The 24482-nt window shown below is 35.9% G+C and overlaps 1 protein-coding gene across 5 annotated transcripts in view; it reads left to right on the top strand.

Annotated features, from left to right (window-relative positions):
- The window catches only part of LOC107552951 (phosphatase and actin regulator 2-like), a 32731-nt gene extending 13539 nt beyond the window's left edge, over positions 1-19192 (top strand). The window contains exons 2-13 of one of the 5 annotated variants that reach the window (XM_016235012.1): positions 6408-6575; positions 6884-6958; positions 7680-7820; positions 9558-9782; positions 10605-11073; positions 12442-12602; positions 13604-13760; positions 14007-14062; positions 14980-15041; positions 16422-16559; positions 17787-17863; positions 18513-19192. In XM_016235012.1, the coding sequence (XP_016090498.1) occupies positions 6408-6575; positions 6884-6958; positions 7680-7820; positions 9558-9782; positions 10605-11073; positions 12442-12602; positions 13604-13760; positions 14007-14062; positions 14980-15041; positions 16422-16559; positions 17787-17863; positions 18513-18528 (1745 nt within the window). In that variant the 3' untranslated portion in view covers positions 18529-19192. Of the gene's footprint in view, positions 1-1143; positions 1448-6407; positions 6576-6883; positions 6959-7679; positions 7821-9557; positions 9783-10604; positions 11074-12441; positions 12603-13603; positions 13761-14006; positions 14063-14979; positions 15042-16421; positions 16560-17786; positions 17864-18512 lie in introns of those variants that run through there. The other 4 variants (XM_016235010.1, XM_016235011.1, XM_016235009.1 and 1 more) reach the window with 4 other exon arrangements.
- The last annotated feature ends 5290 nt before the right edge of the window (positions 19193-24482 follow it).

Raw genomic sequence — 24482 nt, forward strand, 5'->3', positions numbered from 1 at the left:
GGGGCTAAGTCTGTGGGGCTTTTGGCCTCTTTTGATGGAAGCAAAGCATTAGCTGCAAACAATCTTAAAGATTATAGCGATGTTTGTATTTGGTGGTATAAAACCTGTCTTTTTGATACTGAAAAATGCATAGTTATTCTCATGGTCACATAAAGGAGAAATGGAACCAGAGGTTGATAGTGTGTCCTTTTGGCTTCCCATTTTATGCAAAATAAGTAAACTGCTACCCTTTCATAGAACATTGACATTCAAAAGACTGTGTGTACAGTATCATATAAGTAAGAATGGGGCTTGTTGTTACATGAGAAGTTGTCATAAGGGCTGTGTCTCAGTATATGATTTTGAGTCAAAAGTTTAATTACACAAATTAGTGTTTTTGTATGTTGGTTTCAAACTCGTAGAATGGTCAAACCTTGAAAATGGTCTTATTGTGAGCAATACAACCGCAATGACATCTACTCAGAGTCACACAGGTTGAACAGTGCTCTCAAGACAAGGATATTTTCATTCAGGTCAGTTTAATGCAAGTTGTCACCAGTTTTAAATGTATTATACATTTATATGATTTCATTTTTAATATAAAATGGCCAATACTATTTTAGTATTTTACAGGTAACTTTTTGCTGTTTGATAAAATATTTAATGTTTCATATTTTTTACCTTTTAAATTTTGCTGAAAGCATTTGGAAGCCTATCTAATGGCCGGTTCTGGTGTCGGTCAATGTTACGGTATGTGTCTTTACAGAAACTGAGAAACTGACTCACTGGAGTAAAAAGTAGCATTATTCAAGACGATCATGTCTTTAAATTATCAATAATAAACTATCTTTAGTTTTTATACATCATGTATGAATATTTTATAGCTTTATAATATACTCTCTTTGGCTAGAGGATGTAAAACTCAGGGAAACTTTTACACTGTCATTTCTTGATCAGAAATGCTCTGATAGTTAGCAACAGACATTTTCAATAGAATAAACCAAGTTTTTATTTTAGTTTCATTTTATTTTTTTAATACAGTAAAGCAGTGTAGTCAAAAATAGCATGGACACTCCTGATCCAGTATTTTCTAATGATGTCACTTTTGGCCAACACATTATTACTCACATACATTTCCATGCTTTAAGCAGGGCTGAAGCAAGGAGGGGCTTGAAACTTCCTCCTTATGACCTCTGACTGCTTACAATCTGCAAAAAAAGGAATGACAGGCATTTCAATCCGGGGACTCAAGAGTTCGATTGCGTGTCTTACGAGTTCGCAAAGTATGGAAAAGCTCTTTTGAGAAGCAGATCTCAGAGCTGGAGGAGTGAAATGAATCTCCTGTTATGTCAATCGAGTGGGCTTTGTTGCACAAGTTGTTGGGGCGTCGTATGATTTTTGTTTAGCGGCCCATTGAAGATCGACATGGGCCAGACATCTGTCTCCAGCTTGTCTCAGGGAGCGAGCGGTAAGTGTCTGGAAGGGCTTGTTCTTCATTCAGTGACCCGCTGTTTACTCACACACACCGCTATCTCAATTAACGCTCAGGGAGGGATGACGTGACTAGTCCTAGTTCTTGTCCTTGTCTGCGGAAACCCAAGTTCATTTTCAAGTCTGATATAGCTTACTTGCCTGTTGGTTTTCACTTAATCTACCGCTATATACGTGATGCGACGAACTAAAACACTGCCATTATAATGTTCGAAGCGAGCGCGTGGATTTAGGTTTGTCGCGTGCAGTGCAAACGATCAACAAGTGGGACTTTGTCATGTGCATCTTTCGGCGAATCGAGGCGTTTGTGTTGATGCTTTATTTAACAGTAACATGTTTGCTTGAAAAGCACGAAGAAACATAACTGGCTCGCGCATTCAGGAAATGATTGTTTCACTCTGTTATTTTGCTCACATGTTGCTGTTAGAAATGTACTTCCTAATTCGTATCAGAGTGCATAATGTAAAAAATGTGAAATGATGAGTTTAAACGTGTTACTTTGTTAACTGTAAGTTGCGATACAGTGATATTTGTAAAACAATACATGCACGTTTAGGCTTACTTCATACAAAACATATCACAATAGGCTATTTTTAATATAGATTCTCAGCATTTATGGTGGTCTTTTTAAGGGGCATTCCCAGAATTGCGTGCGTGAACCATCACATTTGTTTAGACTTTATTTAAAAACTTTTCTATTAATGTTACATTAATGTTGTATTGTATTTCTGTTTCGTGTTTGTGTGAGTGATACTTTGCTAATTTGTTATTATTGGCTGCATTTGTTGGAGAGAATTTTTTCATGTGGCCTTGTTCTGCTACCTGTATTAATAATTTTACACAATCAGATTTAAGTATGTATTTTAATAAACTGACATGCTATTTCATTCTGTAATAATTGTAACATCACTTTTTCATAGTAAAAAAAGTGATGAATGGCAGCTACTGCCATTTTTACTGTAAATTTAACAAAGCATTTTTTTCACAATGGAGATGTTATTCATTTTAAGTGATTTATTTAAAAAAGCAGCAACAATAACAGAAATGTCTTAGTGTACGCTACAATCAAGTTCCAGTAGCTACAATTTCAAGCAAGCACTCCACAATGCAGTGTTATTGTGATCTTAAGCTGCTTTCTGCACCAACTGTTGAATCACAAGCCGCTACCTTCATTTCCCCGTAATTTCAGTTATTGCCAGAGTGCTGTAATATAAAAGCAGTTTACCAGCTCTCAAAGGAAACTTGATCAGATGTTATTTGTGTGTCCTCATGAGCAGCATGCTTATGCTTTAAATAATACTGAATCATGTTTTAAATTGTTTTGATTTAGTCTGAAATGTATAGCAACTGGCTGAATCTGAAAGGCCACAGAAATAATTGAAACGAAATTGTTATGAGAATGATCTCTACCTCTCTATTAATTAGATCCAGAAATAATCAGCACTATTATTTTGTCTTGGGTCTAGTTTTTTTAAAATCGTTTTATAGGAAAGGCCATTGCAAACATAGGCATTTCCTTTCTGTAAATAGAGGAACAAAATGTTGACTGAAATTGGCCTATTATTTTTTCATTGGTATTATGAGGAACTGAGGCTGTAGGATTAGCCTGCTGCAAGCAAATGTTAATACGAAGCTAGATTCAGCATTTGTTATAGGCTTAATGCACTTACCGGATGTCCAAAAGCAGGCTACATCACTCAGTCGAAGAGTAAATTTAAAACGGTAGTATTTGATGACTTAAAAAATTATAACTGTCCTTGGCTCATTTTTTGACTTATTCTTCAGCATTACAGAATTTGAGGCTTAAAGCATTGAGATAATGAACTAATAATTATCAGCATGAGTGCATTTTTTAGCTATCACACATCTCTACAGCTGCTTTGTCTTTATATTTAGAAGCATAAGGCAAGTCAAATGTGTGATTGTTCTGTAAGAAATATGCTGTCAGGGATGTTGATATGAGCTGCACTGCAATATGACTTTTTAACCCTTAAGTCTCACATGCCTCTTTTGGAAGCCTTGGAGGTTTGAATAACTGATGCCTTTTGTTTTCTGGTCATCTTGATTATTTGTCACGTTTCATGCATCACATCACAGTGGAGTAAGCTGTCTTAACCGTGGCTTGTGTACTGCAAACACATACCAGCTTCATCACTGTGTCTGTCACGCGACTGTTCCCCTTTTGGGCTCTGTCTTTACATTTATCTTGAAAGATGAAGCTGGCGATTATGGTAAGGGGCGTTACATTTCCAACGAGTGCTTGCGGTGTTCGGCCAATCACAGTGCACTGGGTCAACTGGCCAATCAGAGCAGACTGCGCTTGTCGGAAGGAGAGACTTTGTAGAAAACGAAGCGTTTGAGAGAGGCGGGGCATATAGGACCTACAATAATGTACAGTATTTGAAAAATAATGTGTTTTTTGAACATTAAAGCATGTCAACATATTCTGTTACACCAAATACACCAAATAATGATCTTTAAAAAAGCATCATATGACCCCTTTAATAATCCAATCACAGGCCAACTACATGTTGACAGGCCATTGAAGTCTAGGGCCAGTGGCTCCTTGGGGAGAACTGATTAGTAAAGAGGCGCTTTGGCATCCTCATGATGGTGGTGATAAGACCTCAGACATGTCATCTAGCACATTCCTGTCACATCTGTCCGCTAATGAATTCCCTCAGTGCAGTGTGAAAAACAGACTTCACGTTTGAGTTTCACATATTTCTATGTGAAAAATATTCTGATTTCCGGTCAGTTTTTGGACTCCTAGAGATGTTTCGTGACGCATGTGGAAGCAATGTGTGTTTGGCAGCTGATTACACACTGCCACATAAATGGAGTATTGATGCGTGGCAGAAGCTTACACGGTTCAAAATAAGGTTTTCATAGCAACACCCCCAACAAACCTTTCAGTGAACAGTTAATTGAGGAACCATTTTTTTCTTAGTGTGAAGAACATTAATAATCTGAAGAACCTTTCACACTTATGAAGAACCTTTTGTGCAGTGGAAAGATTCCATGGATGTTAAATGTTCTTCATGGAACCACAGATGCCAATAAAGAAGTTTGATATTTATGAGTGTAGTTTTGGAGCTTGAGTCTATTTTTGCTGCATGTCATGTGGGTAAAATATTCTGTAGGCCCGTTTTTAACAACACAATCTTTTTATTATCTACTGCAGGCTCCTATGAAACAACATTAAATAATGGAGTGAACCACTTAAAACATTGGAAATGTGTACTAAATGTCAAGCAGTCAGTTGAAGCAACATTCTATGTGATAAGTTTGAGAAATACAGCTAAGCTTGCCTCTCACTTTGTTTCTAAATTCGTTGGCTGTGTTTTGACAGTATAATGAGAAACAAGTGATAAAAATCTCATAGTTGAGATGCAAGAGTCAGGAAGTTACCGTCTCCTGAGCATTTGAAGGGATAGTTCTTGAAAAATGAGAAGTTACTCACCCTCATGTCATTCCAAACATCACAAAAAAAAATTGGTGTTGGATTCACTTTGAAAATATTTTCACTCATAAATTGCTCAAATATTTTTTACAAATAATTACTAAGAAATGACAAATAACACACTGAATTAAGCATGTAGTTTTGAAGTAGAAAGACTGAAATAGTGTTTTCTTGTAAAATGTATACTGCAATAATCATCATACAGTGCTGTATGACTGACTTTTACTGTGGAACGCAAAAGAAGATATTTTAAGAAATGTTGAGGTCCGGACAACATTGGACTCCACTGACCTCCAATAAATGGAAGAAAAGGCCAAAATATTCAGTTTGTCCCTTGGAGGTCTGTTATTTTTTATAGATTTCTTTAATAGGGCAGGTCTCATAACAATGACCCATACAAACACTGACCCAGGTCTCTGCTGTAATTCTGCAGAGAACAATGTAATCGTGTGTGCATTTTCTTGAAATGATAAATGGTGTCACTGCTTTGGAGCCTGACTCTTTGTTTATTGTTCTCAGTTCTTTGATGCCGTTTAGGCGTGTGGAAATGCTCTTGTGATAATTTTACACCTCATCTGGCCAGGTGTGCCTGTGACTTTAGGTCTGCTGTTCTGTTGGATTATATTTGATAAACGGGTTTGCAAGCTAAGAAGAAATGATGTAGGGGTGGGGGTAGGGGTAGGGTGGAAGAGAGTTCAATTCTTGGTTGAATCACAAACCTTAAACCTAAAGTGAGCATCTAACCTAAAATAATCAATCGGATCAGTGATTCTTTGAATATGTTTGTAGCAGACATTAGAAGCACAAATCCCAAGTTTTTTAAATATTAAATATATTATATAAACTATATAAACTACTATATTAGTTGTAATTGTATGGGGGAAAAAATGAAATGAAAAAAGATTAAATAAATATATGGTGTATTTCAGTTTATGGAAAATAGATGTTTATCAGTAACTACAAACCAACATACTACCGAGTGGCAACCAACAACTGAGTCACAGCATAATTTGGGCAACATTTAATTTCAATATATTGCAACACTTACACATTCATCTGAAATTTTGGTAACAGTTTATATATTTGTTTTAGTTCTTTGGTGAATAGAAAGTTCAAAAGAATGCATTTATTTGAAATATAAATAAATATTTTAAAGGTCTTTAGTTACAGTTGATCAGTTTAATGTGTCCTTGATGAATACAATTATTTAAATAAAATAAATTTCTTGCTGAAAATTTTTGATCAGTGATCTGTGGTTGGTGATCAACACTTTCTGAAGTTGAGGCTCTTATATGCCTTGTTTTTCTATGCTGTTTGTGGAAAGAGGCAGCCCTTATGTTTGTTGTTATGGTCAGAAACATTCATTCACACAAGTATTGAAAACCAGTTGACTGTTTTCCATTGTTTATGGGTCAGCTCAGTTTTTTTTATTCCGTTCATTCAAAACTGTGTTCTTGCTGTGATTCACTTTTAGTGGAGGGACTGGAAAAATCTTCTCTGGCCAACTGTGATGTGGTGGTGGGAAGCTCGCAGTCTCCTCAGCTGAAAGGAAAGGGGAAGCTCTCTTCTCTGGGCAAGATCTTTAAACCTTGGAAATGGAGAAAGAAGAGAACCAGTGATAAGTTCCAGGACCTCTCAAAAGGTATATCCCCATTTATTAATAGAATTTTGCTTGAAAATTTATGATGGTAGCAACACATCCAAATATGTATATTCAGGATGTAGTCTTTTAGTGATTCCCTCTTGGCTTATCTAGATGCAACCTCACAATTCTATGAAAGTTACGCCATCCAGTATGACATTCACTTGGTGATTATGTTGGATGGATCATAAAATGGTATTACACATTACAGCTGGCAGCTGCCTGCACTTTCACTGAACCAAAGTAACCATATAGAGGCCTAAATATAATTGATATCTTGATATGTTCTGTCTCCTTCATCTTTATAGTTCTGGAGAGGAAAATATCCACCAGGCAAACTCGAGAAGAGCTCATAAACAAAGGTGTCCTTATTCCAGACCAAGGTGAGATTTTAGGTAAATGAAGTGAATGTGATCCTGAGCATGCATGGATGGCCATTGACCTGCTTTCTGTAATATTAAAGGAATGTTCTACACTCAATAAAATTGTTATTAGATAATGTATTCTTGGTTTATAGTACACTATAAGGACAGTTTCCTGCAGCAACTTATAGTTCAAGTAGGTTATTTGGAGGACTATTCTGTGTACTTCATGTATGAAGTGGTGCTGGTGGGTTATCAGATGCAATCTTTAACTTTTAACCACTGTGGTACCACCACCTACAGTAGAAGACAAATTCATTAGAACTTTTTTTCCAATGTCTGTAGCCGCAGTTACCACTGCGTGAACAACTGATATTGGGTGCTTTAGCAACAAAGATTAATAATTTGTTCTACCACCCTGGAATGTTTTCCATTAAATGGCTTTCATCGATGTTATCCATATAATAAAAGCTAAACACTTACTGGACTTACTGTTCACGTCCAAATAAGTTGACTTACTTTGTGAGAACAACAGAATCCCTCCCAATCTTCAAAAGAGTAAAGAATTTCAGTAATAATTTTAAGTAGTCTTATTTGGCCTTACATGGGGAAACCAAAGCACTTTTTATAAGAACTGCCTTGAATGACTTTAAAATCAATGCAAACAAAATTGTGTTTTTACTGAATAGCAGGCATGTTGTCTTGGTTCCATGATAACTGAGCCATGTTTGCTTATCTTTAGATGATCCTTTGAACACAGAGACCTTGAATGGTAATGCAGTGCCCAGTGGAGTTACTGAAAAGGTCAAAGTAGACATTGAAACACCAGAGCTGGTCCCAGAAGAAAAAGCAGACTTGGCGGCAGTGGCAGAGGACCCAGAAGGTATCGTTTTCGTTTTTTTTATCAAAAAGGGGCAAAAGAAAGATGCTGAATCTTCATCTTCAGTTTAACTGTACTACTAATCTATCTTTGATCTTTTAAGCTCAAGCCACTCATAAGTTACATTTTTCAGTCTGACTGGCGGGTCCTTTCATTGGTTTTTCGGCATTTTCATGTTGTGGTTTTTTTCACAACATTTTGTTCACTGCATGGACAGAGCAAAGTGATATATATTATAATGGCTGTTGCAGTGTAATTTCTGCACATCACACCATCCATATTTCATATCATTGTGGCTGAACAATAGTAAAATCAACGCTTGTACTGTAAGAGCAAATGTATCAAAATGGACGAATAAAGACTGACGGTAAGTATATAGTGTGTGTTGTTTGGAGGAAGTTTGAGCTGCTTTGGAGCAACAGTTCTATCTTGTTCAGTGAAATGTAATGAAGATGTGGTCAAGTTTTTAATAAACTGTACAAATGGAGTTATTTGTAGAACAATGACATTTCCTGAGAAGCTTATTTCCAGGGTGTGTTTGGTTTTATTCGCTGAGTAGTTTTCTCCACATATGTCTTTAATGAACGTCTCTTGATCGTCTGAACATCTCAGGTGGTGAGATACCCTGGAGTGTCTATTGTGCTGTATTGATTTGGTTGAAGTTATATTAAAACCATTGTTAATAATAACATGAAGTGCTTTGTATTGAAACCATCCTTTTAGGTAATGGGTTTTATGACATTTAGACTGACATCATTTTGGATATTTTTTTTTCGTCAGAGCTGTAGGCTGAAGTTGTGGCCACAGTCATAAGATGCACAAGGGAATGTCAAAACTGTATTTTTATCATTTCTGCCCCTTTAATGATCTACAACAATTCTGTAATTCTTTCAACCACATTTCTCCCACCAATTAATATATTTTATTCTTCATGGGGAAAGCATTAAACCGCTTGAGGCGTTTCCGCCGTGCCTAAAAACAGCACCAGCAGCTTAAAACCAATGTTTAATAAATAGCAAACCAATTAAGTTACTAATAATTATATATTCACAAATTACCGTTCAAACGTTTACGTTTTTGAAAGAAGTCTCACCAAGGCTTGATTTATTTGTTAAAAAAATTATTATTATAAAAAAAAAGTTTCCATTTTTTAAATTATGTATACATTTAAAATTTAATTTTATATTGTGAAATATAATTTAAACTACTACTGTTTCCTATTTTACTATTTTTCAAAATGTAATTTAATTCTTTTAATGGCCAAATAGAATTTTCAGCAGTCATTACTCCAATCTTCAGTGTCACATGATCCTTCAGAAATCAATAAAAATGTCTTATTATTATCAATGTTGGATACAGCTGTGCTTCTTATTTATTTGGAGTAAACCGTAATACAATTTTTCAGGATTCTTTGATGAATAGAAAGTTCAAAACATCACTTATCAAAATAATAATAATAATGATATATATAATGATATAATGCATCATTGCTGAATAAAATTGTCATTATGTATGACAATATTTAGTATTTGTCAGCCAATTAATATAGTTTGAAAGCTTTAATGTTGGCTATTTAGTGTCACTACTTACTGCATTATATAAAGTGTGGTCATATTTGTGTTTACAATGGCTTAGAACGTGGCTTATCCAATCACAATTTAGAGCTAAATGCTGACATGATCAGAGGGTCTTCTTAGTCAATAACAGTTTAGGGTGCTCTGCTCCTCTGTGCTCCTGTAGAGAGGAATGACAGCAAACGCAGCCCGCAGGCCAGTGAGTCAGCTGCTCTAAAAACCCCTACCAAAAAACATCAGGCCACACCCCAAAAACCCTCTGATGAGGCCATAAGTACAGGCATGAAGAAAGGGGGCCAAGCAGGGGGTAAAAAGATAATCAAGAGCACCAATAAGCAGGTCTTCGCTCCTCCACCCAAACAAACCACCCAAACTGCCATTCATGGCAATGGTAAGTACACATATCAGTGATGTGAATAGAGCATCGTGTTTGCATGCGTGGTGAACAAGCTCTGCATGGAGGGGTCCTGTTTGCGTCTCTTTCCCCCTGACCAGTCTCACTGGGAACCAACTTGATCTTTTGAGGAACATTTCGACAAAGTTTGTCAATTTATTTGAGAAAGGGAAAATGCTCAGTTTGCTAGACAGCTATTTTTGCTTTTGTTTTTTTGTTTGTTTTTGTTTTATGGTTTAACTCGCTTGGGATTGGTATCCAGTACTGTGCAAAGTGACATCCTGACTCATTTGTGACCCATTATGGCTTTCTTGTGTTGTTATTGTGGTTGCATTACATGTCTACTGTCTCATTGGTTAAACACATTATAATATTTTATTGATGTTTGCCTTTGTCTGAGTATAATGGCACAATAAATGTTGCATTTTGCATGTAACTAGGACTTTGTGCATGTAAGCCACAGTCATGTAATTGTCTATAAACGGGCTTATTATTCCACACTGTGCTATACCTTTGTCCTTTTACCTGTCCATTGTGTGTCTCTGGTGCAGCTCATCATTGGTGGCTTGACAGCTTTCTCTTTTAACTAAAGCATTAATTTAATTAATTAGTTAATTTATTTATCTGTGCATTTTTTGAATACACAAGTTAATGTGATATTATTATATACACCATATTATCTTATTATCTTTTAGTTCTGTAATTATCAGTTCTTATTCTTAGAAACCCCATTTAAAATGCCACCATTGCTGTTGGTGTATCCATAAACTCATTGTTTCAAGATCCAAATCTCTATAATTTCCCTGAATTTCTTCACAGCTAAACCTTCAAATCCTAAGAAAACTGCAGGCGCATCCAAGAGTTCCTCTCAGGCCTCAGGACAATCTTCTTCATCGACCTGCTCCAAGACCCCAAAGAACAGCAAATTAGAACTAACAGCAGCACAACCCAAGTCAGCCAAGAAAACCGAACCTTCCAGGTCAGCACGGCCCCCTGTCAAAACCTCATCTGAGACTCTGGAAAGCTCCTCTAAAAAGGACCAAAAGAAAAAAGAAGTGACCTCCAGTATTGAGAAGGCTGAGGAGACCTCTCAGAATGGGAAGGGTGCCGATCATCTATTGGAGTTTTCTGCAGAGAAGGGTAAAAGGAAGCCCTATTTTAACCAAACCACAGAGAAAACGTCCTTCTCTGAATCTTCAAATGCACTTTCTTCAGACACTTTAGGCCAATCTGTGAGCACCGAGAGTGAAACCGAGAAGGAGAGGGCAGTAGCAGATCAGCCACAGAGGTCAGTTTACATGTGTATTTTTACAATTTTCATGTGAATGTTTAATGTCACTTTGTAAATTCTGTATGTCCTCTAGTGTTGTGCTATTGATTTTGATTATATAACACATGCATGTCAGTGTGCCATGTGCTCTGTGTATTTCCCCTGAAGGCAGTATGATTGTTGCAATTGAGTCATGCTGTATGTCATCCTCCAATCAGATGTTTAGTAAGATTGGGGTAAACAACAATGTGCATTACTGTTCAAAAGTAAGGGGTAAAGGCTACATTTTATTTGATCAAAAATACAGTAAAAGCAATTATATACTTCTCTTTTTTATTTTAAATATATTTTAAAATATAGAAGTGTATTCCTGTGATGGCAAAGCTGAATTTTCAGCATTATTACTCCAATCTTCAGTGTCACATGATCCTTCAGAAATCATTCTAATATGCTGATTGGCAAATTATTGCTCAAGAAACATTTCTTCTTATTATCAAATTTGAAAACAGTTTGCCGTTTAATAATTTTGTAAAATGTAAAGTGATACTTTTTTCAGGATTGTTTTATAAATAGAAAGTTCAAAAGAACAGCATTTATTTAAAATACAACATTTTTTCAAGTATTTACACTTACTTTAGATCAATTTAATGTCGTTGCTGAATAAAAGTATTAATTTCTTTTATAGAAACAAATCCATACTGACCCTAAACTTTTGAGCAGTAGTGTAATTTTTTCTGCGATGTAACTTCAGGCTAAAAACTTGTTCTTCTTTTTTTAGTTGTGCTGTTTATTCATAGTTTGCCAAAATGGTTTTGTAATCCGTATATAACATCAAATAGACCTTGATCTTGTAACTTGCTTGACAGGAAATATGGCTAGTGATAAAGTTGTAGTAATATAGTGAGTTGTCTAGTACTTTATCACGTGATTATATGTGCATAATCAACTTTTTAGCTAGATCTACAGCATTACAGGAAAACAACTGCACTGAAGGGGTTATATGATGACGAACCAGCATGTATTTGGGACAGTTTGTCAAACTTGTGCTACTTGCAGTGTAGTAAAAAAAAAAAAAGTGTGATCATTGAAGTGCAGCGATCAACTCTGTTGCTCACCTCATGTGAAGTGGCTGGGAAAAAAACCCCATTTACCTCAAAGAGTCAGTGAGAGAGGGTAGAAAATGGAAAACTAAACTATGACTCTTTTGGCAAAGAAAAACCTAACTAATGGACGTCAGGGAAAGTACTAATTTTAAAAATGAATGATGTATGATCCATTTAATGTCTTGAGTATGTTAGCCTCTTTCCCTTATTTGATTATGTAAACTGATTCTGATTATGAATGTTTTAGCTAGACTAAATGAGTGTTTTGCTTTGCCTTTTGTAGGATTGTTGGGACTGAAGAGGGAGAGAGACGACAAATCGTCAATGTTGAAAGCCCACAGGTGTCCATCATTCCTGACTCCATTCAAGAAAGCCAGTCCAACGACTCTGATTCAGATGGACCTATACTCTACAAAGATGATGAGGATGATGAGTATACCTCTAGTATGTGTTCAAGTCTGGTTTGTGTTGTTTTTAGACCCCAACCCCTTGTTTCTTCATATTTTCGGTCAATAAAAGCATTTAAAAAGTTGAGCCAAATTAAAATTTTGTAACTGAAAGGCCTTAAATATGCAGCTTTTCTGGATATGCATTTAGAGTATTCTAGCAAAGGTGTGTCTTCAGCCTAATGTTTATGAATAAACGACACAAAATGTAGCACAAGTACAGATGATACATTTCCAAGAGGTTTCATTCTTGGTATCTGCATTTTAGAAGTTTCTCTTTGGACCAGAGCTTTGCCAAAATTCTTTGAAGTACAAGCCTTTAGTTTGTCAAACTGGAAAAACATGCTGTGTCTTGTCAGCGTTACTTTTTGACATGCTGGTTACTATGCAGACTTTGCTGCCAGTGCACTTTGCACAACACATTCCTGCAAAGACTGACGCCTGTTTCTCATTTTCTGTTCTTTCCCCACTGCAATCTGAAGATGCTTCACTGGTGTCAGAATGCAAATACCTTATTATTATTAAGTTTTTTTTCTTGGGTTGCAATGGTACTAAAGCACTGTCCAGTGCAGATAAACCAATAATGATTTTCATATCATGGCTGATAACTAATAAATGTCAGATATTTAAATTATTTACCATTTGGAATAAATAAATAAATTTATTTGAATACATAAATGAAAAGATAAAACGCACACAATTCTGCAAGTGAATTAGGCATCACAACACTAATGTACAATATAAAAAGTGTGATTATAAGATTTGCTAAAAATTGCATTTACTGTGTTGCATAATTTATTAAAATGAACTTTGAGTGTAATTTAATTTTTACATTTACATTACCTTTCCTCCAACAATCAAAATCACAATTAAATATCACAACCTCAGCCATTATATATAAATATATATTCATCAACCTATAATGATACATTATTGGCAGATAACCAATATGGTACCAATATATCACGCATGCTTTGTTCTTAATTGTTCTCTTTGTAGGCTCACTTGCCAGCAAAATTCGCCGCAAGGACACACTTGCCATCAAACTTGGTAACAGGCCCAGCAAGAAGGAGCTAGAAGAGAAGAACATTCTCCCACGGACCTCAGAGACGGAGCGACAGGAGCTACGACAGCAGATCGGCTCTAAACTAGTGAGGTACATTAAATCATGCTGTTCTGTACTGCTAGTATGTTTTGGACACTAACATTGTCAGTTTATGGTAATCAATACTGTTAGTCAAAAGTTTGGATACACCTGACAGAATTTTTGTTTCTGATAATCTTGAGTGTTTTGAGAAGTATGAATTGGGCCTGTTCTTTCCTTTACAAAACACAGTCTAAATATTCATCAGTAGTCTTTCTGGTTTCTCCCAGACTGATTCTTGTTTTCGTTTTCCCATAGACGGCTGAGCCAAAGGCCCACCACAGAAGAGCTGGAACAGCGAAATATTCTAAAACGTATGTCTCCTCTGTCACAATCTCATTTACACAGTCTGTAGACAGTTGCTTTTTTTCGGGATGCCCAGGGCATTTAATATTTGTTCTTGCGTATTGCTGCCTCTGATGTTGCAGAGACATTCATTGAGTCACAGACGTCGCTGTGCGTCTCAGTCCCTGTGCCGTTCTGCCTTTTCTCTTGCCTTGGTTTTATGTGATATAATTGATGAAGCTAGGAATGTGATGAAGGAGCTCTGCTCTAACAAGCTGTAAGCTATATGCCAACAATCAGGGAGGTGTAAACAATTCATCAGAGTTGCTTAAAGCTTACCTGAGATATAATTGATATTAGCAGCCCCTTAAAGGGCTTGAATGTCCCAAATCTAAAATTATAATATACAGTATAAATAAGTTGTTGTTATTATTGTTTTCTGAAGTAAAAGTGAGGTTTATTATTAAATAAGACATTGATAATTGAAGATATCATAAGAGTATAGTGTCAATTTGAATTGTTAGGCCGTCCTATAAATAGAAAAATAAAAGGTATACCAGTAATTGTTTTGGAAATCTCATAATATCACAACAATTTCTAAATCAAGAGGATGGAGGAGTCTTCAAGCAATCCTCTTGGTCCCATGGCAAATTCAGTGTTTGGCCAATGTTACACAATTAAGTTTTGAACTCATCACTGACCATGCTTTGATTCTACACAGCCATTTAATGCTACGTTATGCTAGATTTCACTGTACTCTGATCACTTAAAGACTAAAAATCAGCATTGACATTCACATATCAGTTAGTATTGAGTGACCTTGGTTGTGGTAATGTCTTATTCTCAGTTTTGCAATAATTGTCAAATGATGTATTTAAATTTCAGAGCAAGTATCAGTCATTGAATAGGATAGAAACTGACAAAGGTCTTACTTGTGTCCCTATAGAGAAAAATGAGGAAGAAGAACAAGAGGCCAAGCAGGAGATTAAAAGAAGACTATCCCGAAAGGTACAACCTTCTGCAGTCTGCTAGACAGGTTGTTGAATCTGTCAAAAATATATGAAAAAAAGAACAACTTAAGAAAAAAAAAACCTGCTATGGTAAATCATAATTATTACAAAGTCACAATTATGAAATAAATAATGAGATAAAAAGACAATTATGACAGATTAAATCTAAATTGTGATGGGAAGTCATAATTCTAAAATAATTATGACAAAAATGTTCCTGTCATGATTGGCTTAGTAACTCATAATTTTGACTTCTTATGTCATAATTGTGATTTCCCAAAGCATTTTTTTTTCTTATATGGCAGAGATGGGCTTCCATAGAAGTTAGACATGTCATATATTGAAACATTACAAGTATAAGTTTACATTTATTTCAAATAACTCCTAACCTGTTACTTTTGCATAATGCTGCAAGATGTTATGAATCATCATGAATCAGTATCATCACTGTGACATCACCTTGTGGAAAATAGGGGACTGTGGGGCATTGCGCCATCTGCTGGCTTTACAAGGAAGTAAAATAAAAATGAGACTAGTACAGGGCTGTCCAAACTCGGTCCTGGAGGGCCGGTGTCCTGCAGAGTTTAGCTTCAACCCTAATTAAAAACACCTGAACCAGCTAATCAAGCTCTTACTAGGCATAGAAACTTACAGTCAGGTGTGTTGAGGCAAGTTGTAGCTAAACTCTGCAGGACACCGGCCCTCCAGGACCGAGTTTGGACAGCTCTGGACTAGTAGCTCAATACATCACTTTAACACAGACTAATTGAAATTTTGATGTAGTTGTACTTGAATTTATTATTTAATATTTTAAGATGTTCCTCTGCTATTGTGAAATTAGATTAAAGAGTTAATTTGGTTGTGTCTGCAACCCACTCGCTAACTCCAGATTACAGTGTGTGAGGTGTTGTGGGGAGTATAAAAGAGTTTTATATTCCTGACGTGTTGTAAGAGTGGTGACTGGAAGTCTGACCATTTTAATTATAGCCGCCTTATTTAGTTTGCTGCTAATGCCCTATATTATGGAGAGAAATAGGACAGAGGATGTAATCGGTTAGATAGACCAGATCTATAAAATGGTTCACTAGTCAGTTACAGAGATTTTCTCAAAATTTAACTGTTCTAGCTGAAACCACAATAATGGACAGTGCTTTTCAGACAAATGACTACAGGTGTAGAAACCATCTCTAAATATTTCCACTTGTAAAGTCAGTCACATCCAACCTGCTTCATTCTCAAAGAAGAAATTTAGTTTGACACATTCATTGTTTCACTCACATAAGGTATTACTTAGGCTAGAAGGAACATGCTTAACTTCTATTAAAGGTGACTGCACACACATTAAAAGGTGACTCGAGGAATTGCTCTGTGTCTGTAGCTCAGCGTCCGGCCAACGGTTGCAGAGCTGGTGGCACGTAGAATTTTGCGGTTCAATGAATATGTGGAGGTCACAGAAGCAAAAGACTATGATCGCCGTGCTGACAAGCCCTGGACCAGGTTAACCCCTGCAGACAAAGTAAGGCACTTTTCTCTTACTGTTGCTTTACAGTGTTCGTGCTGTGCTATATAGAATTCTGAACGCACACCTCACAGATGCCACTTATGCACATAAACCATGCCAATTGTTGATCAAGTTTAATAAATAGTAGGATTTTTTTTTTTTCATTTTAAATAACAATGGTTCAGAGGATTAAAAATATCTTTATAGAATAAAAAGATGAAACTGCTCTAAAACACAGATAAATTAATAATTTTTATTTTTTATTTTACTTTTAACTTCTCTATTTAATTATATAGATATAGCTTTTTGGAATGAATATTTTAATTCTATTTTTAAAGACTAAGGGAATCTCAAACTAATTCAATTTATCACTTATGTAGATTAAAAGGCCTTCTAGATGATTTTAGATATTTCAGAGCACAAATGCTTTAATGGTTGTCCCAAAATGGGAGTAGTTCACCCTCACATCATTCTAAACCTGTTACCTGCTGTTATTTCTTGTTGAACACAGGAAGTTATATGGATTTATAGTTTTTTTTTTTTTTTACTTTTTTGTTCTTTTTGGCACTTTGTGAATAATGACATTTTCATTCTATACAACCATTCCTTTACGATTTATAATTAATAAACAGGATAAACACATTCGTTGCCTATCTATATTGTTATATACCCTTGGGGCCATCAGCTGCATACATATCAACTATGCATATAATTAAGTTCCTGTCTTGTATAATTTAGAGAACAGTAAATCTGGATAGTGTGATCAACAATGGAAGAGTTGCCTTTTGTATGGTCACAGATGCCCCCTACTGAGCATGTGACTGGTGCATTAAAATGTGATAATTAACAAAAAATCAAATACTTTTGTTGTCAGTAGTTCATGATAATGAATGTAATTTAATGAACATAAAACATTATATTAACATATAATTAAGTATAATACACTTAAAAAATAAATCTGAAATAAATGCTTTTCTTTTGAACTTACTATTCATCAAAGACAATTTAAAATAAAAAAGTTATTTTAAATTGTAGTAATATTTCACAATATTTTGATCAAATAAATGTAGCCTTTGTGAGCATAAGAGACTTCTTTAAGAAACAAAGTATTACCGATCCTAAACTTTTAAATGGTAGTGTATTAAAAAAACGTTTCATTTTGCATTGTTTCATAAAGTATTTCATTGTACAAACTTTCAGTTGTCATTGTCACTTAATGACCTTTCTTTTTTCTTTTTACAGGCTGCTATACGTAAAGAACTTAATGAATTTAAAAGCAAAGAAATGGAAGTCCATGAAGAAAGCAAACAGTTTACCAGGTATGTTTGTGTACTAGCAGCCTGATCAAAGGAAGATGAACTGAAAACATTGTGAGAGACGGCTAAAGCATTGAATAGACATTACAGAATGTCTGGACAAGGCAATATGGCCAAAAAAATATCACAATCAAATTTTTTATATCAGTCAGTATCGATAATCATCACGATAAATGTTAAATCTTTATTTCTTTCAAGTTTAGAGGCAGATTTTTGCTCCTAAGTGAAAGTTGTAGAAACCAGACCATTAACTGTGGTTTTAAACTAGTCTTTATTCTCAGAACATGACAAAAACTTCACGTTTTACCCAGCCCTATGTGAAATATAGCAAAATTCACACGATGAGAGGTGGTACCTCCATAGCACTATGATTGGCTGATTATCTGTTTATCATCACAGCAAACTGCTGGAAATGGATAGACAAAGTGCAATTACTTTGCATCTCTTATAAATTAGACGTCTGTCAGTATGTATCTGGCAGGGCTCTTTATTCATCAAGTGCCGTGTTAATAGGTTTGCTGGTGATAAGAAAGATCCCATCAGCTGCTCTTTCCACTGCCTCGTTTCCTCTAAATATTGCTCAGATCTGTTCTGCGTCCCGTCTGCTGGCATCGCTACTAAACTAGAGTCTGCTCTCTCCATTTTGTGGCAGGTTTCATCGGCCCTGAGGCGGTGCCTGGTGGTGGGGGTGCTGGACGGCCGCTAACTCCAGGCTCTCTCTTCCTGTCTCTTCACCATGCTTCCTGCTGGGAGGCTAACAGACTGGCTCCCTGCGGCAGCCGGCTCTTCTCTGGCATCGGCTGCACTTTGGTTCTTGCTTTCAGCCACTAGAGGGCTACAGCGTGGCTAAAGATGGGCCTGGAATGCCATTGCGATCTGAAACGGATAGAGAGGGACCTTCAAATAAGATGCAGCAATGCAATGGTTCTGACACGTTTTTCCATATCTGTAATGTTTTTGCACACACTAAGGACAAGACTTGCACTCTTTTAATTTAAAGTGTCCCTAATATTCTCTCAAGGTTGAGCACAGCAGTGTGAATCATTGAAGCGCGTGCAGTGACTCATCAGTGGCTCGCTTTGTTGCTGCGTTCATCTCTGAGGATTGTTTTGTTTTGTTTTGTATATATTATATATTTCTTGCAGCATTCATGCAGAGTCCAGTAATATCGATGAATATCCGTGCATGTGAAAAAACATTTGATATGACTCATGTATCTGGTTCAATGTATATTACATGGATATTCAGATCCATTTGGGCATCATGATGTCCAGGATTATTACTGCCATTATTCCTCTGTATCCAGATTAATACGTCCTCAATATAATGTATGTAATCAGATTTATGTTGTGCCTTGACAGTGTTGTTTTGTTTTCTCCAAAAAAGTCTGATTACTTTATATATGTGGTCATGTTGTAACATATCTGTAACTGCTGTTCAGGAAGAGACTAGCATCATATGTTCGTGACATAATTCATGTTTATTTACCTTGTATTTTAGTTCCCCCCTAACATTATCACGGGTTTCCCAAACTTTCAGCTAGCATCTTGTTGATTTGGCTTTTAGGTTGTACATAAATTTGGTGGGTTTTATTGAGTACAGTCGTGTCGACCGGATACAAGATGTGGCAAGCAATATAATGTAGTGAAACGGTAGTTTTAACTCAAATTGGAAAGGGCTTGTAGTCCATTATTTTAGTCCATTATACATGAGTCTGTGTCTGTATTGCATTATTGCACATTTTGGTGCTCTATATATTATATGATTGTATGTCACAGGCAGAATTTGCTGGACACTCAAGTTGTTGTTGTTTTTTTTATGTAGTTAGAAATTGGGGAAACTTAAATTATTTTAAATCAGTTGTACAGTCCGTGTATGATATATGTGAATACATCCAGTATATTGGCTTGATTTCTTTCTCAGAGAAACACATTTAAAGAGGGGTGAAAACATTAACTTGTATTTATCATTCTGTATGTTTTATTTAGTTATTTAGGTTATCGAGCTCTCAAATTTACATGAGAAATCACCTTAATCACCACTGGACAATTTTAAATCACATTTATACAGGATTCATCACTATTTCATGAAAAAAGCTGTTAAGATGTCTTTTATTAAATGGATTAGTATAGATTAGTATATATATTTGAGTTTCATACTTCCACACTGTATACTGAGAGATCTATTCCTATTTAAACTGTCTATATATTCTTTGTTTTAAAGCAGTTACATTAAAAAAAAAATATATATATATATATATATATAAAAACAAAAAATGAAAATAATTGTACATGCCAGTAAAACAAAGCAGGAGAATTAGTAAGTGTATTTAGAGAGCATATATAATATTGTAGTGCTTTTGTAAGAATTTTATCATTCATATTGTATGATTTAGAAACAATTACTAGACATTTTATGCTGTAGATGCTGAGAAGTTATGATCATACAATTTATTCTATATAGAGTTGTGCTCAAAATTATTCAATATGGTAAATTGGTAAATATGATCAAAAAAGGCTGTGAAAATTAATCTGTATCATCAGTCCTTTAGATATTGTATTAAAAAAATTGACTAAAATCTAACCTTTCATTGGAGAATAAGAATTTAAAATGGGAGATAAATGTCCTTATGAAATGTTTCTCTCTAATACACATTGGTCACAATTAATCATACCCTTTTATCCAATACTTTTTGCAACCTCCTTTTGAAGAGAACAGCTCTGAGTCTTCACCTATAATGCCTGAAGAGTTTAGAGAACATCTGACAGATCAGAGATCAGAGACCATTCCTTCATCCAGAATCTCTCCAGATCCTTCAGATTCCCAGCTTGCATGATGGTGCTTCTCCTCTTCAGTTTACCACACTCATTTAGGGTTCAGCTCAGTTAACTGATTGAAGCTTGGTTTTGTTCTCAGTGACCCATTTTTGTTTTGATTTTGATGTTTGTTTGTGGATCATTGTCCTGTTGGAAGATCCAACCTTGTCCCATTATAAGATTTCTAGCATGGACAGTCAGTTTTTCATTTATCCATTGGTATTTTATAGAAATCATTATGCCATCTATCTGAACAAGATATCCAAGATCTCCGGCAGAAAAATAGGCCCACAACATTAAAGATCCAGCAGTATTTTTCATTGTACACATTTTTTTTTATCCCTGTGTGCACCAAACCCATATTGAGTGTTTGCTGCTAAAAAGCTATTTTTTTGTTTGTTTTATCTGACCATTGAACCCAGTCCCGTTTAAAGTTCCAGTCGTGTCTAGCAAATAAATATGCTGGAGTTTGTTTTTGGATGAGAGCTATTTCTTTTCTATTTTTTTCTTAGAATTTCTTGAAAAATAGGCCCACAACATTAAAGATCCAGCAGTATTTTTCATTGTACACATTTTTTTTTATCCCTGTGTGCACCAAACCCATATTGAGTGTTTGCTGCTAAAAAGCTATTTTTTTGTTTGTTTTATCTGACCATTGAACCCAGTCCCGTTTAAAGTTCCAGTCGTGTCTAGCAAATAAATATGCTGGAGTTTGTTTTTGGATGAGAGGAAAAATAGGCCCACAACATTAAAGATCCAGCAGTATTTTTCATTGTACACATTTTTTTTTATCCCTGTGTGCACCAAACCCATATTGAGTGTTTGCTGCTAAAAAGCTATTTTTTTGTTTGTTTTATCTGACCATTGAACCCAGTCCCGTTTAAAGTTCCAGTCGTGTCTAGCAAATAAATATGCTGGAGTTTGTTTTTGGATGAGAGCTATTTCTTTTCTATTTTTTTCTTAGAATTTCTTAGAATTTTCTGCAGTTCTCCAGCTGTGATCCTTTGAGTCTTTGGCCACTCAAACTCTCCTACTCACCGTGCATTAGGACGATATAGACACACGTCCTCTTACTGTATTAGAGAAAAATATTTATTTCATAATGTGATCTTCCCCCACTTTTTTAACTTTAATTAAAGGTTAGATTTTTTTTTTTTTTTTAAATAAGGATCAAGTTGAAAAAAAATTGCGTTTATTTTTAAACAATGCGGATTTATTTTCACAGCCTTCTTTGATCATATTTACCAAGGGTATGAATACTTTTGAGCACAACTGCACCTCTACAAGCTAAAAGGCAAACTAGATATTTTTGGATGTGAAGAATAATTGTAAGCTACTTTTATTGTAGGTGTACTGGGATACAAATAAAGTCATTTTAATGCATCTATACAGTAGATTCCTACAGTAAGTTGACATTATTCTGCAGTGGCCAGATTGTTATTAAAGACATTTATATTAAGTCAAAATTATTGTATGAACATGTCATTATTGTAAATAATCTATCAAGTGCTTGCTATTGTTGTAAAGCAGGGCTGTCCAAACTCGGTCCTGGAGGGCCGGTGTCCTGCAGAGTTTAGCTCCAACTTGCCTCAACACACCTGACTGGAAGTTTCTATGCCTTGTAAGAGCTTGATTAGCTGGTTCAGGTGTGTTTAATTAGGGTTGAAGCTAAACTCTGCAGGACGTTTGGACAGCCCTGTTGTAAAGGATGCTGTCCAGGAAATCTTTGTGCATAAGAAAAATGAACGTGTCGGCTGTGCTCTTGAACTGTTTTCCCAGTAACGCACAGTCATGAATTGTGTATCATTCTGGCATCGTCTTAATATTGACATGTGTGTTTGCACTCTATCTGTGAGTCTGTAGTGATCAATCTACAAGTCATCCAGAAGCCTTCTTTGATTCTGTGGCACATATTAGATGTACAGTAAATGTCATACACATGCAGAGCAAATAATGTTGGCAAATCACACCTTTCATATCAAGCCCTTTTAGACAGAACCGCTGCCGTCATCACAGGCGCCAAGTGCACTCCATTTGATTTCATGCTTGCTTTAACTTGTTTTTCTTCTCCAGTTGCTTGTGCCTCTAATCAGATGGTACTGGCATCTGTTCTCACATATTTAATCATAGATATGTATGTACTCATACAGAATTAAATTTAAACCTTATATTGAATTACAGCATGACAGATAGACTTTCAAAGTTAATTGTCCATAAATGACTATGGAGCAAAATGACCTTTAATCTATAAGCACATTTAGGCACTAGCACACATAAACAAGCTGACTTAAGATTTAGCAAGCATGTGATAGCTCTTTCTTTGCTCAAATGAATGGGTTTTCCACTGGAAATGATGATTTGAAATTTTACCATTAGAGATGTTGGGAATGACTTTATGGTTGACTGAATGTAGCAATAGTCACGTCCGTAGACGCATGCTGTCAAGGTTAGTGCCAGCCACTGAAGGACATGAAATGTTTACTCAATTACCTTTTTGTGTGGCCAGTCCAGGTGTTATTTTCTCAGAGCGATGATATGTTTGAAAGAAGAGCTCAAGCTGGTAGTGTAGGAGGGTAATGAGTGACTGAAAGGGTTGTTTGTTACTGCTTCATCTGACCATCTGCTCAAATGCAGCGTTTTTATACATAATTCCTTCTGTAGCATCTTTCTAGAACCTTCTGGACTCCTCAACAGCTTAATTCAGCATTATCCTTCAGTTTAAAATAAAAATAGCTGGTGAGCTTCAGCATGAGCACAGCCGGTGATCTGCTGTTGCCAGTATGTTATTCCTGATCCTGACACTGCAGAAATGACTCTGTTGTAAGAATAATTCAAACTGTGTAGCCAGCTGGCGAGGATTTGCCCTGCTATGCTAGTTGCAATCGCTGACTGCCACGCTCAAACGCTGCAAATCTCTTATCAGTGAAGTCATGGTGATGTGAAATTTCCTCTGCAGTGATTTATTGGACAAACATTGGAAAAATCCACTCCTTTTTATGCATTCTTTCCTTTAAATGAGCTATATGCCACAGCAGATCGAAGCAGCTTTTCCATACTGTTAATAAATAACAATTTGGTCCCTCGATATCTCTTTGCCACCGTGAAATCTTCTCAGTCTCTCCAAGTGTAAATAAATACGGCCGGGAAGTAAGAAAACACACATTCAAATGTATTCTCAAATACTTCAATTTATTCACAGAAATACAGATCTTATATAGGCATGTCGAGGGGAGTTTTCACCCTCTTAACCAATGAGGATAGGGGGACATACCCATACAGGATGTTTTTCCCAAGAACATGTGTTTTGTATAAAATTGCCACATATACAGAAAAACATATCCATATAAGGAATAGACTTCCTGGCGACAGAGGCTGAACCCCCCTTATAAATCAGCACAAACTCCTTTACCTTGAATATTGAGTAAGAGACATTCAAACACCATACAAGAGAGAGAGAGAGCAGATAGAGGAGGGGTGATTCAGAGAATGAGAGCGAAAGAGTGAGAAAGGAGGGGTACGGCATCAAAAGACAGAGAGTGTTTTCTAACACATACTTTTTAATTTCATGTTAATGTAAATGGATCCGATTTCACATTGAATTAAAGGGGTCTTTTAGACGTTGCTAAAAAGAACATTATGTTGTGTATTTGGTGTAATGCAATGTGTTTATGCGGTTTACGGTTTATAAAATTATTTTCCACATAATGTACATTATTGTTGCTCCTCTATGCCCCGCCTTTCTGAAACGTGTCGATTTTTACAAAGCTCATCGGTCTGAAAAAGCGAGGTGTGCTCTGATTGGCCAG

Source organism: Sinocyclocheilus grahami, unplaced genomic scaffold (assembly GCF_001515645.1).
Source record: "Sinocyclocheilus grahami isolate Dianchi unplaced genomic scaffold, SAMN03320097.WGS_v1.1 scaffold461.1, whole genome shotgun sequence".
Classification (NCBI taxonomy): domain Eukaryota; kingdom Metazoa; phylum Chordata; class Actinopteri; order Cypriniformes; family Cyprinidae; genus Sinocyclocheilus; species Sinocyclocheilus grahami.